Source organism: Micropterus salmoides, unplaced genomic scaffold, assembly GCF_014851395.1.
Source record: "Micropterus salmoides isolate LMB-PRFRI ecotype aquatic unplaced genomic scaffold, ASM1485139v1 Ms_hic_scaffold_22, whole genome shotgun sequence".
NCBI classification, from domain to species: Eukaryota; Metazoa; Chordata; class Actinopteri; order Centrarchiformes; family Centrarchidae; genus Micropterus; species Micropterus salmoides.
The window spans coordinates 6,189,824-6,208,305 of NW_024041373.1; the positions used below are offsets into that span (position 1 = coordinate 6,189,824).

Here is an 18,482-nt window from a genome sequence, read left to right on the forward strand (position 1 = left end):
GACTGCGCACCAGTACACAAAGCAAGGTCCATAAAGACATGGATGAGCGAGTTTGGTGTGGAGAACTAGACTGGTCTGCACGGTCCTGACCCCAACCCGATAGAACACCTTTGGGATGAATTAGAGCGGAGAGTGCGAGCCAGGCCTTCTCATCCAACATCTGTCCCTGACCTCACAAATGCTCTTCTAGAAGAATGGTCCAAAAGTCCCATGAACACACACACACAGCTGATTACCAGTTTTAGAACAGTATTTTGACGTTTTTTAAAAGGAAAATCTAGTACTTGCCGGTGTTGTATCGTATTTTTTTTTACAATATATTGATTACATTAACAAGATTTTTATGTAAAATTACATAATAAAACTCAATTAAAAGCAGCAGTCTACTATACATTTTAAGCTTGATTATTTGTATTATAGCAGTGTTCAACTATATTTAAAGGTAATTTAATTGTTTTTACAGGTGTATATGTTCTTAAAAGCCCCCAATTGCGCAAGTTTTTATGTAAAATTAAAGTTACAGACTGTATTGTCATTATGGAATATTACTGTATTTTTACGAGTTGGTTATTTACTGTTATTTTATGGTATTTTTCTGGTGCCCCAGCTGCCGGAATATTGTGTTTATTCACAATTATGTTTTTAACAGTGTAAGCAAATACCTGTGAATCAACAACCTATATGAATACTGCATATTTATGTATGTATGCTTGAGGCAGGCTCTGAACATGCACATTGGACAGTAATACATTAATGCCCAGGGAATGCAAAAAGAGAGGTATTGACTTGCTAGACAAAGCTATAAAACTTGAAAACAGCCCATCTTTGCTTGATGTGACTTAATTGAAGGCCGCTTGTGGCCCACTAAACATTGTTGTCAATCAGGCTTACTAATCATGCACATCAAATTAAAACACAGCCAGTGATCTGGGAGGGGATTTGTAACACTCCACTCCACAATTTCTGCCCCAGACGCTGAACAAAACATTAAGCCACACTGGTGAACAAACAGTTTTTGTACAACAGGATATAATTTCTCATCTGTGAAAAAAAAATGCAGAATAATATGTTAATAAGCCCCCCATGTTAATTTGCAGTGGAGGAGGGAAAGCAAACTGAGCCTTGGTGATTTCTTCTATCAGACTCAGTTTAATGTGGTTGCTGCTGAGCCAATTCTTTATTCTTCCATTAAAACTCTGATACTGTGGTGTTATTACTTCTTTTTATAGCCGCAGGTTCCCTCTGTATCTTCAGGCTTAGCCCTGAACACCCAGGGGGACATTCCGATTGGTCCTGTTCAGGTGCAATTTCCTGCCTCTCTATAAGTGAGAAATGGGGCCTGTGTTTGTTGCACAGCCCAAATCATTCCATCTCATCCACAGATTGGTGTTTTTGCCACAGAAGGGGAAAAAAACATGTTGTTGGGTATTTCTCTTCTCCTAAAACACTGCATAGATTAATTGATGAAACGACCTAGACTTTCATGTGATGGGATAGATAATGGGCGGAAAACACACCCTACTGACTCAGGGAGCACAAACATTACAGATATACTGTAACAATTTTCCCCTGATGCATTAGATTATGAGCCTTAATTGCAAGAAAAAGAAAAAACTTTAATAAGAAACAATGACAAGCCTGCACGCAGGTTCAGCTTTGTATTATCATCAAAAGTGTTCTGAACAAGACTCCCACAATTCCTCTTTCTCATTAGACACCTGCCACCACTGTTGCAAGACAGCTGTGTAGTATGCACTCAGTAGGAAATGACAGTAGAGCCAACTATATCAGACACAGTAAACCAACCTGCCCTGACCCTTAAAAGATCACTATTAACAGCAGATGGCCGGCCCCCAGGATGTTGTTTTCCGTTGGCAGGGATTCCTCACTGTCACCTTTTTATCACCTCATTGTCACAGTCTGATTCTCAGTATCCAGTTGACAGATGAGCTTCCTCAGAGGCTGCACTCGCTATCTCAGAGTTCCACAAGACAGTCTTCCCAATCCACCGCCGAAATATCTGGGCTCCTCAGAGAAAGACTGCAGCGGCTCGGGCTGGTTGTCACTTCTCTCCCCGCTTTCACTGAGGTGACAAGGAGATGTCAGATGGGCCGACAACTGGAGCATATGAAAGCTTTGGCGCTGACAAGGCTTGTCACTTTTGCCAAGGATGGGACAGAGAAGAAACGCAAACAACTTTATTCCCCATCTTTTGGGAACACTTCACTCCAAATAAACACAATGCGAAGTCCACAAATTTGACAGTCCTAAAAATCCAATATAGGACTTCAGGGTCTGGGAGTGGAAAGGAATACTGGTTAGACAATAAAGGAAAGTGACAGAAAGTGAAACGTTTGCCCTTGTGTGTCTTATCGCAACCTCTCATCGCTCACATCTCATCATTCAGAACATTTATTAACACTGTCAAACAAAATGTTGTACGAATTGTTTGTTTCCAGCATACTCCGGCTTTAAGTAAAGTACTCCAGGTGCCCCTCTCCCTACCCACTTCATCCAGCATGTTCCTGGTGGATCCCAAAATGTTCTTAGGCCAGATATCTGTCCAGCATGCTCCTCCCAGGTGGACATGCCTGGAATACCCTTACAAGGAGGTGTCAAGAAAGAATGCTAAGCAGATGCCAGAACCACCTCAATTGGCTGCTTATAGTACACAAGGAACAAAAGGTCCACTCAGAGCTCCTCATCTAGTCTCATAGGGTAAGGAACAAATCATTCCAGGTAGCTGGTATTCAAGGACATACAGTATCTACTCTATGGGGATACTGGGGGTAGACAGAGAAAGAGAGATGAAATGTGACATTGAAGCTGGTGATTTTGTGACCATTTGGCAGAAACATTAAGAACTATTGTATAGAACAGACATTTGCATTTCAAGCAGTCATCTGTGTCAATCATGGAAATGTAGAAATATAAGTATGGCTACTTCTGTAACGTGTTTGTTGGTCATGGAATGTAGAACGCATTAGGAGATCTTGAACTGGCTAGTAAGGTTAGCTAGTAATAAGTGAATATAATAATAACTGCCTGCTCTTTAGTTCTACTCGAGCCTTGAGTTAAAGTGACTTGATACAAACAAAAAAGATGCTGCAGTTATGCTATTGAATGGTATCCATGGATGAGTTAGCTATCCTCTTACCTTAAACCTGCATTAATGTATTTTTTGGACGCACAGGGGCGCAGCAAAAAGTTGAACATACAACACTGACAACAAGTCATCACTCAGCAGATGTGTAGCAATGTTAGCATTAATTTAGAGTGGTATTTCTGCCCAATTTTCACTTACCTTTCAGTTCTATGTTCGTTTCCACCAACTCCTGAGGGAAATATCCAGCTATTCAGCTGCTAAACGCCCCACTATGTTCACCAGCTAATTGCTAACTTTGCCTATAGATTATTGCTGGGCAGGTAGTGTACAGTGGGTTTCATATGAAAACGTTTATGTTGTTTTTTTTCTGTTTTGTTGTTTTTTTTATGAATATATAGCTTATATTAATGCAGCTTTAGCTACTATATGGTATAAAGATTTGCACACTGGGACACGGTCAAAATAATATTTTACCACTCTTCTCATTTTGTATGCCCTCTGTTGCTCTTCATGTTTAAAAATTAGCACAGTTTATTAAGTGGGGCCTCACAATGAGCACAGAGGAGCCGCGGGTCAAACCCTTGAGCGTGAGTGAAAGTCTGGCAGTAATCCGGGGTCTGGGGAGAGCTGTTACTGTCCAAAACCAGGAGGAGGCCATGTGGAAAGGCCAGGACAGGACTAGGCTGCGACAGACACAGCGACTAAGAGAGGAAGGTTAGCCGGCTGGAAGGAGTACAAGGAACAGGCTGAAATAATCAGGCCATAATGACAAATGAGCCCAGGGAGGTGGGGAGGAGAGAGGGAAAGAGAGGGACAGCAATAGAGGAGAACAGTTTTGAGGGAAACGAGAGAGAGACACAAGAGCTTGTGATTCTGTTGGCTTGAGTTGGTCTGCAAAGTTTCAATGGCCTACATAAAGTTGATGATAAGAGATATGCTGGCTGCAACTAGCTGCATGACCCAATCACAAGACACTCGCACGCTCCTCCGAGGAATCCTGCAACAATGGTGAGAGCGAACGGTGCCTCTCCCCTTAGCGGCCTTCAACCAGTAGCCTTAAGACACAACACCTCCACTGGCCTGCTTTCACAACGTGCGCTCTCAATGTCCTACAAAAAGTTCTTCTTTAAAAAGTAGTGTGTGGGGCAGTTTCAGTAGAAGTCCTTCAAGGCTGCAATTCAGGGCAAAATAATCTGTGGATTCACAAAGCTATATTAGAGAAACAGACTCCTGCGCTTTCCGAAATGACCCCATATTTTGCTTTTTATGAGCATGATTTACGGCCAAGCCCCCTCACGGGACTTGTTATAACTGCTGACTGGGGGCGTAGAGGCTAATTTGTTTCACCGTCACCCGAGGCCTTGTTTCATCCAGGCCTGAAATCAATGTTCCTAATGGAGGCTGAACATTGCAAATCCATCCTCACCATGTCTCTTACTCTCTTTCTGAAGGGATGGACAGCAACAAGAAATCACCACATACTGCTCCTCCAGATGACTCACCCCTGTTTTGGTTTTGAAACCTTTAAAATCCTTTCAGATGATCCCAAGTGACTGTGTTTAAAGCTCTAACTCTATGACGACAGTCGCTGTGACAACCCTAGCTACCATCGTTGCCCTGTGACTCTGTTTTCGACAGCACAGGGGTAGTGTCCATTTGGTCATGATTCACCGCTGCGACTCTGGGCCCTCAGGGAGAACGGGTGATGCTGTTTGAGAGTGATCTGTTGTGATGTAACGCTTAAGGCGGAACCTTGCTTTTATAATGAAGTACAATACCCCACGGACGGCTGCTTCTGGGTGGGGCGAGATGACCCCTGCTCTTTGAGGTTTCAAAGAAGGAAAGAAGAAATCCTTGTCTTCTCATGTGTCACAAATCCTTACAAGGATTTGTATGGATTTGGTGTGTGCAGCAGATGATAGTTAATTTTTCCTCCTCCAAGGTAATCCATTCAGTGTACCCTCGACTCCTACACATCATATCTATGCAGCGAGGGAATGGTCGCAGAAATTACTGTGGGCTGCAAACTTGACATCCGCCCAGCTTAAGGCAGCCTTTACCGAGCTGATGGGATTCAGTGTGGGCTTTCACAAGGTTGCCTCCTAATGAATTTCCTCTGAAGCTACGGACGGAGCTGTTCAAAAGCACAGCGGAATTCAGGATGACTCAATGAAAGCAAACCCCTGCTTCGAGACAGAGAGCGTGTCTGTGTGTAGGTAAGAGCTGGAGGAAAACCTTACAAATCCTCTTAGTCTGCACATCGCTTTTTTGACACAACAAATCAATGCCTAATACTTTCTTAGCGCTGTCGTGTGCACCCATCCCCCCACCCCTCTGTGATTGCAGGAATCATTACTTCGTCTGACAGCTGTTTGGTATATGTTCCTGCATTCTCTCTGACTCTGGCTGACTGTCTGTCTGTTGGGCTTCCTCCTGGCACAGTATCAATAAAAACACTCCCATAAAGCTTTATCAAAGCTGGCGTTTCTCGTGGCTCGCATCTTTTTTGTTATTGTTGTTGAGAATAGGCAGCTCCCAAAAACCCAAGCTCGTCTATCGAACATGCATTTATAATGTGTTAAAGTGCCCAAATTGTAACGCTCTGTTAATCACGCCTATGGATACTGGCAACTGTCTGATCAACGGGGAATTGGTTAAACAGCATACCCACACGGTGAACCAATTAGGTTCCGAGTTGTTATACAGTAAGGGAGATGGTGGGAAGATGAAGCAGGGTTCTCATCAGTCCTATCTCATTACCTGCCCGGCTGAGATGCCGTCTCAAGCAGCAGCTAAATGAAGCAGACAGTTTATGAGATGCATACAAGTACAACACATAACAATGCTGTCACGCACAGATGCTCACAAAGTGCCTGCATAAACTGGGGCAGAAACAACAAAGTCACCATAGACTCAAGCTATAAATTGATTTCCTTAACGTCTCACTGTTTTCTCCTATCTCCAGCTTGAGGAGAAAAGGCAAAAGCTGAATTACACATTTTCGCTCAGCACGAGGCTTTAGTCCCTGTCTCTTTAGAGCGGTCCTGCATGAATCCATTTACTTGATGAGGATAGAACCAATCCAAACCATATTTTCGGTCAGCTTCTGACTGTAGGTCTGCACAATCATGTACCAAAAGCGGTATTCTGGAGCAAAGTTGTTCTAGATACATATTTTGTCAGTGTCTCTGGTGGATTTGCATGGGACCAGTCTGGTGATACTAACATTACAAAACAGCTGCCCAAGTTTAGAGTGTGTGCGTACAACACCAACAAACTCGTATAGTACAGTAACAGCTGCATCCAGACATTACCACACAGCTGCTTTTACATGGTATCTCTCTTCTGTCACACAATCTGATGGTAATGGCAACAGCCTGTTAAGGATTTGCCTTTGCTTTCTGCAACCTGTCACTGTGATGCTTTATTTGTTATGCAGATTTGACAGCTTCCCTATGCTTTTCAAGAAGGCCAGCCAAACATAAGCAGGCAAGCTCTGAGAAATGATGAGGCAAGGGGACATTATTGTTTGGACAAGCCGTTAACAGTGATAACTTTTGCAAACATATAAACCATCGGGGTACCACACTGAGCATTTATGACAATATTTCCTTTTGGAGATACTGATGTGAAACAAACACAGAAATCTTGGTTCATCCCAATCACAAAATACTAAACCTGCAAGCAAGTATAATAGGGTCCAAGCACCCCACATAATTCAAAGCCAAAGGCTTATCAACTTGGAGCAATCAGGAAGCCAACAGCTCTTGTAGTTTGTAAGGTGGTGGAATCTTTTGTTTGTGGCGCTCATATACAGCAAATATACATATTTAAATATATTTAAAAATCTGTGGTCTGTGGATAATCAAAAGAAACTGCGGGTGGGTTCACACCGACCTTGTTTAGTCCAGTTGAATGGAACCCTGGAGCGTTTAACCCCTTGATGTGGTTTGTCTGAGTTAGTTTAAACGTTGGACTTGAATTATTTTTAATTATTAGAAATAATTATAATATGTAATATTATTTCTTGATGAGGAAAGGCCCCTTTTGATATATCATACTTTTTTATCTATGTAGCATGTAAGCATTATTTAATTAATTCAAGGGGATACATATGGATTAGGTGCTTTAATGATAAGCCTTTCCTGGCCTATTTGCAGGGGCCAACTTTTTTTTGCATGTTTGCAGTTGTGGCCCACTTACTTGGTGCACTGTGTATGATAAATGCAAACAAGTCATGGTTTGATCTGTGATGTCTGATGCAGAGTTTCTTCCTTGAAATGCCTGCATTATTCAAATTTTTAATACCTGCTGTCTTACGAGACATTTATATGCGCTAACTAAGACTATTTGCTGAGTATGTGGGAACTGGTATGAGGGAAGCTGGCTGAGATCATGTTTTCTATATGCGCCTAGTGAGATGGACAGGCCCTTTCTGGAGCATCTCCGTGAAGCGAACTTAGAAAGCACAGGGAGGAGGTGTGAAGTGTGAAACTTCTCATTCCCACGAAGCCGCAATGATACTGTTTAGCATTTTTGTCACTATTGGACATTTGAAATAGTGCCGAATGCAGAGTATAAGAGAGATAGCAGAGCACATGGAAAACTAGAACACAGAAGGCTCCGGCAGCCATACACTCCTGCGGGGAATTATACTATAAAAAATACACAAGCCTACTACTGTACGCTCATTAAAATGCCCTCAGTTTGCTCTAGTAGAGTGGCTTCTCTAGCAGGCAAAATTATCCTGTAGATTGAATTTAAATCATTCACAACTTGGTGAGGGAATGAGCCCAGGACAGGCTTTGTCTTGGTTCATCACAACATACACATAATCAATCCATCATGGAATGTGTGAATAACGTAGTATAAGTATTCTGCTGGCAATCAGATAGATAGCAGAGAGGCACGTGCAATATCATTCTACCAATTACAGAGGAGTAAAGTGCTTTGTGTAATATGCCGTAAATGCCGTGCCAGGTCCCCAATTACATTTAGAAAATGTGTCCCGCTTGGAGATGAGCGTTGAATAATGAAAGCAGCCTCCATTCACCCACATATCAGACTCGAGGGAAGAGTGAGGTCATTTCAAACCACAGTAATTATCAAAAGTGTGCTTCATGGGCTCAGAGTCAAAATTAATATTCCAAAATATCTCTCCTGTGTTAATTGCTTCTTAAGTTAATAGCTGTTGGTTTCTAGAGGAAAATGCATTTCAAGCCTTAATGAAACTGACAAAACTTTTCTACCCCACTGAGTCCCAAAATGCAGAAAATGAAGTGCATGCAACACTGGGAACACAATATCCACAAAGAGTATGTCTATTTTAGGGCTGCAACGTATCTTAGAGAGAGCATGCACTTGTCTATTTAGAGTCTCTGTATACAAAATGCACAGACAGACAAAGCAGGCGACCGACAGAGGCAGTGCAGACCACATTGAAAGTGTAAAAACATAGGATAGTCACCAGAGATTTACTAAAAAAACATGTTCAATTTCCTGTAGGATCTCAAGCTCTCTAAAGACGTTTCGGACCTCATCTCTCTCTATGCACTGCTGTTTGTTCATGTACTTCATGGCGTACATCTTCTCGGTGTCCCTCTTTTGCACAATGCATACCTGCAGCAAGCAAAGACAGAACAGAGAAGGGGGGGGGGGGGGGGGGGGGGGCAGAGATACAATAAAGCATATTAGTACAAGACAAACATATTTAGACAGTTTGCGTACAAAATCTGCATGTGAATTTATAAAATAACAATACATATGCTTACATGAACACAGATCTAAACGCAAAATTGTGTTGGCAAAGAAGAGAGAATTATATCACTGTTAAGGTGTACAAGCCAAGTTTCAGCTCCACAAATGCGACCACGCAGCCATGCAAATCAAACATGTTTTCCAAACAGCTCACAGCATCTTTTCGGCTGTTGATTAATGCAATCGTTAAGATGGATAGGCTACCCTGTACTGATGTATAAAATGCTGATACGCTCAGCTACTCTAATGAAGTTCATTTTCAAACACAGAAGATTGTGGCGGCAAACAAATCACCTCGTTATTTATTTATCAAAAGTTTTTGCGGTTTTGTCAGGAAGTGGCTGTGAAAGGTCAGGAGCAGGAGGGGACTCCAGAAAGGTCAGGGTCATTACAGTAACATTACTGTCCAACCACAATTATTTAATCATTACACAGATCATGTGTCTGCTGAACATCCTGCCTTGCAGACAAATAAGGAATTCTTGCCTATCTTCAGTCATTTAGTTTATTTGTGTAACCTCAAGACCAGATACTTGGGCATTTTCAATCAATGCATAATTACATGAAATGCAGACAGCTATCTTCATACAAAACTGATTACTTAATGGCCAGTATGGAGAGGAGGAATGAATATAACTATATCTCAGCATTCATTGAATATGGCATGTGTGTACTTTATTAAAATAGACTATCCTTTAATGTGGCTTTACTGCAGGCTGCAAAGGGTGGAAATATCTAATTTGCATGACTGTTGAGCAGGGATGCCACCAACGCTCAACACTGTCAGTAAAATGTTTAAGTGGGCCAGAGGGAAAACTAACAAGAAGCACAAAAATATTGTTCAGCTTTTATTTCTTTAACCTGATTTCTTCAATAGCATGTAAACAAGAACCCCTGTTTCTTCTGAATTGGGTAAATGGATTAAGAGAAATTTGGTTCAATCTATATAGCTATATGTTTAACAGGCAGATGATTTCTTTGTCTTGTTTATATTTATGTGAAATTATACTAGACTGCACATGCATGACAAAGACTTAAAACAGAAAATATATATATATATATATATATTGAGGCAGCAGTACCGCGGGAAACATCATTACTCATCCTTGTAATACATTTAAAATGGCAGACGTTTTCAAAGCTACGTGGGGTGGGGGGGGTGGAATCTGATTACCGACCACCTGCATGTAAAGGCACTCTCTGATTTTCTGTCTCCTTAACTTTATTTCTCCCAATAACCTAGCTGCTTGTGTGCATGCAAACATACTGAATATGAAACCCTCAATAAAAACAGAAATTCACATGATCACTCACTGTCAAAGTACTTCAGGAACACATCCTAAGCAGCTGTTTTGGTCCTAAAAAGTGTCCCCCGATGCCCCAGGTGCACTTGACCATCCTGTGAAGCATTAAGAATCCCCCTGCTATTTCTGTTATAGACAGAAGGCTTTGTCTGGACTGAACTGTCCACCAAGGCGCAGGTCTCCTCATTACAGTCAGAGCCAGGCAGATGGCTGTTTTACAGAGCACTCTGGCCCCGATACACTGCAGAAACACTGATTACAGCTAGTCATTTTCTCATTTGTTCTGTTTTTAAGTCTTACAGAAGAGAGAACATCTCCCTTGCCTCCATGCAGATGGATGTTTGTGCAGTTGTCCAGATGCATGGTTTCACATACCATCTTGAAATCAGTTACTTCAAACAAATAATGAAGAATTAGACATCTAAATATGGTTTTGTAACATCTTTTGCACTGGTGGATTTTTTTTACGTGATTGACTTGGTGGAAAAAAAGATTTTAAGACTGAACACCAAAGTAAATGAGGTGTTAAACTGGACATTTCATGTGTGGTGGCAGGAGGAACGCTATTACTGTGTCAAACATCATCTATTAATTTGTGCTCATGGTTTCCCCTCAAGCACAGAGCTCACATGAGTGCCAGCTCTGACTCGGCTCTCTCCTGTTTCCTCCGTCTGGATCTCCTCCAGGCCCAGATTCTCCTTACTTCTGTCACTTACATTAGCTCATCACAGCTGAAATTCATCAAACCTGTTCCTCCTCCTCCTTCATTAAGTGTCAGATTAAACTGAAGCAGACAAGAAGTGTGCCACATAATATGAAGTTTCTATCTGCTATGCAGTTTACAATGACTGCAGATTTACCACTCTCAATAAGCAATAATCATTTTCACAAAAGCAACTTATTTTTCTCAAGCGACCAATGTTTTTACCAGCTGAAATAGCAACACATTCAATATCTAACTAGCTAATTGTGTTTTCAAGCAGTATTTTTTCACTTTTAATGTTACAAGAAAAAGCCTTTTAGGGTGAGGATTAACCAATGTGTTTGGCACACATAACGCTATTTTATGTAACATTGCTGGGGTTGCTGGCATGTAAACCTGAATCCAGTAAAGACAAGAACAGAGCTGCTAATGTTAGCCTAGACTCTGATAACATCCAGGCTAGGCTTCCACACACTGGGGAAATACAACACAGTGGATTTTTTTAAGTAACTGTAAACCCACAAACGTAAGTGTTAATGATATGCTCTATGGCCCTGAAAGTCACGCTTGCTTACTATTTAGCCTAGTTAGCCGGACACGCTATTGATAGTGGCTTACATTAGAGCACTTTTTCTGTTGTGCATTTGCAGTTTCTTACCTATAATTGGACAATTATGAACATGCAGTTGATACTTGTGTTAAATTTTGATCAGATATCACATAGTTATCAGTTCATCTGTATAGTTATCGCTATTAATATTACTTTCATTATCAGTTAACGCAGACTTTTGATGTCCAGTTTAGATACTCATATACACAGGACTATACGTTTCTGGGAGAAAAGCCAAACTTGTTCAATACAAACATTTTTCAATTTATAAATCTCAGGACTCATTGCCAGGTAAATTTTTTAAATCCTGCTATTGGATTTCAGTTTTCCGTATCAGTTCAACCATACCCAATACCTCTTTTTTTTTTAGCCCTCAGCATAACACGCAGCTCCAGGCCCTCCTTTTTTCCATCTCCCTCGCTGAGCTTAACACAGACCCAGTTTCTCTTAGCACTCAGCCAGGCCAGTCTGTACCATCTGTACTGTGCTAGAAGGTAGACTACATAAACTCCCTTCAATTCCTGCTGAATCCAAAAGGTTAACTTTCACTGCTATGGCAAATAAACGCTTTTCCACACATGCACCTTTATGTTCAAGCAATGTTCCAGGTAGGCATCATCTGGGAACAACAAACAGAGTCAAATTTTAGAGACATTCTGGCATTTCACTGGCTCAGGACCTCTTTTGGAAATCTTCTTTATGGCTTTGTTGGGAGCAAAAGCAGTAAAATTCTCTTCTAGAGCATGCAAAAGACTACATATAACATCCAGAGCCTTTGTGCAATAGAGAAATAGTCATGTTGTGTGGGATCTAACTTGAGAGGAAATTTTCTATATGAGAGACAGATGAAAAGCCAGAACCTTATCTGGATAACTCCGATAGTACAGCACTCAGTCGACATTACATTTATTTTCTATTACTGGTGCAAACACAATTTTCTGAGAGATGCGATCTGTTAAGTTAAAAGCACTACTGAGCAGAGGGTTTAAAAAATGGTCCCTGCTCACAACTCCATTACTACGTGAGTGTAATGCAACTGTGTAAAAAAAAATAAAAAAAGTAAATGTAGGAAGCAAAATGTTCACAGCAGTGGATGATCTATTTAAAGCAAGCAACTCGTCATGCTGAGATGAAAGATAGAAAATAAATCTAAAATCATATGGTCTAATAAAGAAATTGTTAATAATAATAATGTAAATATATGCATGTTCTCAGTTAGCAGCAGTATTCATTAGGTATCATCCTTCACCTTCCTTCTTTCTTATCCTTTGAATTTTTCATGTGGCTTCATTCTGATGCAGCATGCAGGATGTGCACTTAATGGTGGCTCACAGCCTAAAGCTGCTGCCCCTTTGCCCTTTTTTTGGCTGATGTGCCCTTCTGGATCAAATAAAAAGGAATAATTACAACTCTTATTACTGCTATTGTGAGAAAACCTGCCCACAAGAACCCACTCAACAAGTCATCATCTGCACTATCATCATTCATTTCTTGCAGAGATTACACCTTTTTTTGTCTTTTGTGAATGAACTGTAAGTTCTTGATCTTTATGTTGGTTGATTTGCTCCACAGTTGTGATTGGTTTACACATTTTCCCCAGGCCTGAACAACTCTAAAGCAAATCTGAAGAAATGTTTCAGCCAAATGTTGAGGTATTCCTGCCCATGCTAGGGAGACTGCATGTTACTGAATTAATCATATAGCATTAGATATCTTGGAGCTCTAAGCTTGTTGCTTAGCACTGTAAAAGAATACAGGATGTGTTTACCCAAGATGAAAATAGCTGCTATATATGTGAATGTGTTGCACAGTGGTGTTAGTAAATCTAAAAAAGACCTGAAAGCCAACAGGTGGATGTTTATAACTGAAACATTTCGTTGCTCTGTTTTGAATTACTGCCACTGCCTCTCAAAACGTCTGTGCACGCCTCTTTGTTCACTTGACTTTAAACACGAAACTCTTGATCATTTTGAATAGATCAGTGTTTTCTTGTTTATATATTTTTCTCCGTTGACCCTATTCTCTGTGTTGCTGCTATTCTTTACAAGTTCAGATGATTGCATTTTAAACATCTATTTTCCTTTATTAAGGGGACCCATGGTGTGGCAGCTGTGCAGAATGTAAAACTCCTGAGTTTCTCAACTAATCAGACATCGCACTGTCAGTCATCTCCCACCAGCCCCGTCTTATCTGGAATCCTCAGGAGCCGGTCAGCCAAGTGAAATAATGTCTTTCAAAAAGGATTTATTCATATATTCATTGAGCATATTATCAATTCAATGCATTAGACCAGTTTAGTATAGAGCAGAAAAATGCAACAATTTTAAGGGCCAGACGTGTGAGGCGGAATGTTTTGCAAGCTATTTGCATATGAATAGAGACATCTTCAACTAGATGGAAATCAGTTTCAGATGGAAGATTCCGGCTATCACTGTGACACGACGGCTTAGGACTGAGGCACTGACAGAGTGATGGCTTCTGAAACCACAGTAATGGACACTAAAGTGTCCCTAATTAATTCTGTAACATTATCTGGAAAATGCAAATGGTCAGCATGTGCCAACCCGCTATTACACTGCTGGCCAGTTTTTCATTGTTAAATTCAAATTTAGGAACACCTGCTATTCAGATTGCTTTTGAATATTCGTCAGAGATAAAGGTCATTTTGTTTTCGAACAGGCAGGGTGGAAGCTAGGGGCGAGTTAGAGGATGGTGCCAAATTTCTCCATTGGCTGGCTGGCTGTGCATCTGGGGAAAGGCTGGCTAATACATTGGCACGTTCACCAGACCTGACTCTGGATTTTTTTAGCCTCGAGCCAGCACGAGTCTTCCAACAAAAGTAACTCTCTACCACATCAACTAAGGTCTGTTGTAACAGTCTTATTTTAAAAGTAGGCAAAAATTAAATAATTAAATTTTAATTTTTTTCTTGTGAAATGCCAGTCTCTCAAAATTTCTCGACTTTCTTACCTTGTCTGTGGCAAATTTGATGTTCCGGGGAGTATTCACGGCAGTAAGACAGTGTTTGTAGGACTGACTCAAAACACACTACTGTGCCTGTGTTCACGATGATGAAGGAACATATCCCTCAGAGCAACCGCATGACTTATTGATGTGTTTTTAATGGTTTTGGACAACAATGGAGCTCTATGGCACAGAGGAATAAGATAGATTAGGCTTTGGATACACAAACAATACTTGTTAGTAGAGACATTCCTTGTAGGTTTTGGTCTATTCATGGAATTTGTGGACAAAACAAAAATATAGAATATCACTAGACTTATCCTTTACAGTGCTGCTTTGCTTGTGTTTGCTTGTTCAGCGTGACCATTTGAATTCAAATGGGGCTTTGTTTGAGCAGGAACACTGAATGTACACCAGTGTTTTGACCAGCTGTATGTACATAGTGTGCGTCAGTAAAACGGTCCAGGTTTCAGTGAATTCAGCACTGCAGCTGTAAGGCTGCTGTAGTGCCATGTAATGTGGGAACTTGAATGGTGTTTTGGTTAAAGATGAAACACAACTGAAGGAAAAAAGGGCATTTATATGGGCTGTGTCCAGGGTTTATACTTGGCTCCAGTTTCCACGTCTCCGAGCGGTGGAAAGGACGACAGCGCTGGCCCTGGGTGATGCTGTCACAACGTTGGCTGTAATCTCTGACCGCCAGCTGCACATCTCTCCTAAAGAGAGCTCTTTAGAGGTGGTCAGACAGGCGCACACACATACACACACACACAAAGTGAGACTTATCGATTTCTCTGTGGTGTTCTCAGTGTTAGAAGTGCAGAGTCATTTCATGTGGAAGAATTCGAAGGCAAGGACAATGCACGTGAAGGAACGCTACAGATGAGAGCACCTGTCCGTCTTATCCTCCAAGAAACACGCCCAAAGAAATCACATGCTTTGCATCCGATGCGCACTTTTAATAGATTTGAGCTCTCAAGCATGAAACTAACTTTGTTTTTCTGCAACACAATCATTATTTAATCAGCGCTAAGAAAGAAGAACGGCATTAATAACGAGGAGCTCGGCAGGCTGTTTCCTGGAGTTAATCTCCACAGGGTCAGTCAGGGGCGCCTGGCAGGCAGAGAAACACGTTCCTGCAATTGAACAGCACATTAAAAAATCCACTTAATTCTAAATAAAGCCACCACAGTTATTCACCCATATGTTCTAAAAACTTTTGAGGATCTCTAATGAGGCAATATGAGCAGCAATTACAGAATAACAATGGCGGGTCTTCCATTGCTAGCGATGGGAGCAGCTACTTGTAAACTCTGGTTTGAAAGCAACAATAAACCATTAATAATTTAGCATTTCATATTCAACAGACCATCAGGTGCAGATTCTAATTATTCCAAGATGCTGTAATTAATATTGTTGAAAAAAAAGGAGCAATGGAGGAGCTGTATTGGAGTCAAAAGTTGTGAAAGGTATATAACATCCCTAACAACACAAGATTTCCAAATTCCTAGTTATAAAGCATGATTCTTTCTACATTTGCTGGAATATTCCACTTAGGTTCAATGTGACCTAACTACTAGTATTACCTGCAGTCCTGCAGATCATGAGGCTAATTATATATTCCACGTCGATGCTCTGTCCAGCTCTGACTTCAGCCTTTTTGCCCAGTGGCTGGATGATGTTAATTTGGGAGGTCATTGGATGATTCCTCAGGGCATTGGAGAATTCACAATAAAAAAAACTATTCATCGTCTGTGACTAAAAAGAAACCTATTTAGTCGGGGCAGAGAGAGAAATTGTTTCTGAGAGAGACCAGTACAACAACAGGCCAGGTGATGCAGGTAATCCTTATCTTAATAAAACCCAAAAGGTGCTTTCTCCTTCAATTTCATTAAAACTTCACCTGGCCTTGAGGAAAAAATAGTCCTAATACATAATATGTTCTGTGGTATTAAAAAGCAGAGTTCAAGATGAACAGCTCCTTGAATACCTTTTTATTAACTGAGGGATACCTAACAATTGAGTATTATGCTGCCAGAGTTATGAAGGAAGAGGAGTGGGAAATATTGGAGCAGAGTAAGACTGACAGGCCTGTAGGCAAGCGCCTCAAACTACGCTCAAAATAGGAAACCAGGAAGATGATAACTATCCTTTAATAATGTGTTTCATCCATCACCGAGGAGATATTAAATCCTACCCACCGCTACAATTTCACTCGTGGCTTTTACGATACATAGTTTAGACATTTATCTCACAGTTCGGCAGAAGATATTATGAGATGCTTACAGGTCAGAGTGTAGTGTCTTGTGGGAGGATGCTGACATGACACAGAACAGCAACTGAAGATGTGGCAGTGGTTGTAAAGCGTGACAGCAGCAGCCCCGGAAGCTCATGGTGACTTTAGAGCCATTTCAAGATGGGCTATGGTATTTATGGTCTCTATAAACAGAGCTGGGTGACACACAGCAATACATTATTGTTATATGAGACCAGAGATTGCATGGTTTTTTGGTTGTTGTAACATCGTGATATAGGCCTAGTTTATATGTCTCTTTGTTTTCCTATTCTTAAAGGCTGCATTAAAGATATGTGTAAAAACAATTCTGACTGCTATCTGACTGTATCTGAATGATTAGTGATCATTACTGGCATTAGTCATGATTTTCTATCCCGAACTTTTATTGTGTTTAAACATCTTTGCAATTTATACCCTTTAACATATCCACATTATACCAATGTACACTCAAGTTGGACTGAAAACAAATGGTAGACATATCCTTCCTAAGGCAGAAATGTGGTCTTTTCACCATTTGTTACAGATGACATTGCATAATGCGAATAAGAGATACCTTGTTTTATAGAATATCCCTATTAGCATAAAACTAAACAAAACATTTAGAGAACATCCTCTCAAGAGCAGAGGTCTGAACTTGGTTGAAATCACAGACTTTTTTCACTGAAGACCTGTGACGGTAGGAAGAGCACAGGTATAAAGAATATAATGAATGATAGCTGGATTCCATTTAGCCGCTTCAGTGTCAGGGTCCTGGTACTGTGCGTGCTGGCTCACTGTCACACTGTCACAGCTTACTGGGACGCTTGTTCTTGTCAGTTGTAGTTTCAACTGTTTCTGTCCTATTCTAATAGTGTGTGTTTTAAATGTGCTTTTTTTTTTTGTTGAGACTTGTCTTTGTGACAGACAATAAAGCTTAAATAAATCCTATCTTAAGAATAGAACGATAGAGAACAATAGAACAATTAAACATGATTGTGGGATAAAAAGGGACAGACTCCCACTCAGCCACCTTCATGGAGTACGTAGATATCATATCTCAGGGAATCATACTGCTATAAAGTATCAGCAGGCTGACCTGTAGTCACTCCCTGTGTCCTTGTGTGGCTGGCCTGTGGGCACGTAAATCTCAACAAATAAAAATAAATGCCCAGTTTCCCTTTCTGCCGCTCTAAATCTTTCATGTGATTTAGGTCTGCACTGCAGACCTCTGCCTCAGCCTCCAGCTCTTCTCTGTCCACGCAGACCTCCCTCTGGTTAATCTCAATGTAACACGTTCCTTCAACACATGCACTTGTTAAATGCGTATTAGGTGAACAAATAACCGAGCCACAAAAAAAAAGCTCCTTCACGTTGTGCTTCAAAGCGTAGCCATGGCTGGCTGCATGTAGTTTACCTTTACAATCCACCTTCTTTCTTACACTTCATTCCCTCCACTGTTCTGCTATAGTTAGCAGTCCTATCAATTGTTGTCAGAAGGACTAAAGCTCCTGGGACAGCAAGGCTTGCAGAGAGGAGAAAAGGGTTGGGTGTTAAATTTAGTGGACTCAGTTAGGAAGCTGCAGATTTTCTGTTTTCTAGGTCAGGTAAGTGCCAAGTCGGCCAGAAGCCTCTGACTGAGACACATGGGGAAACACGAGCAGATAGAAGACCACTGCCTGAAGGGAGGGAGGAGGGGAGAGAGATAGAGAGAGCAGCCTGTGTCTCTCCTCTTAAGTTCAGCGGAAATGCACGTTAAGTGCTGA

At 41.0% G+C, this 18,482-nt stretch overlaps 1 protein-coding gene across 1 annotated transcript in view; it reads right to left on the reverse strand.

Annotated features, from left to right (window-relative positions):
* The window catches only part of LOC119917237 (serine/threonine-protein kinase 32C-like), a 75,327-nt gene that overhangs the window by 20,612 nt on the left and 36,233 nt on the right, over positions 1-18,482 (reverse strand). The window contains exon 3 of the mRNA XM_038737450.1: positions 8,574-8,725. Within this exon, the coding sequence (XP_038593378.1) occupies positions 8,574-8,725 (152 nt within the window). The remainder of the gene's footprint in view (positions 1-8,573; positions 8,726-18,482) is intronic.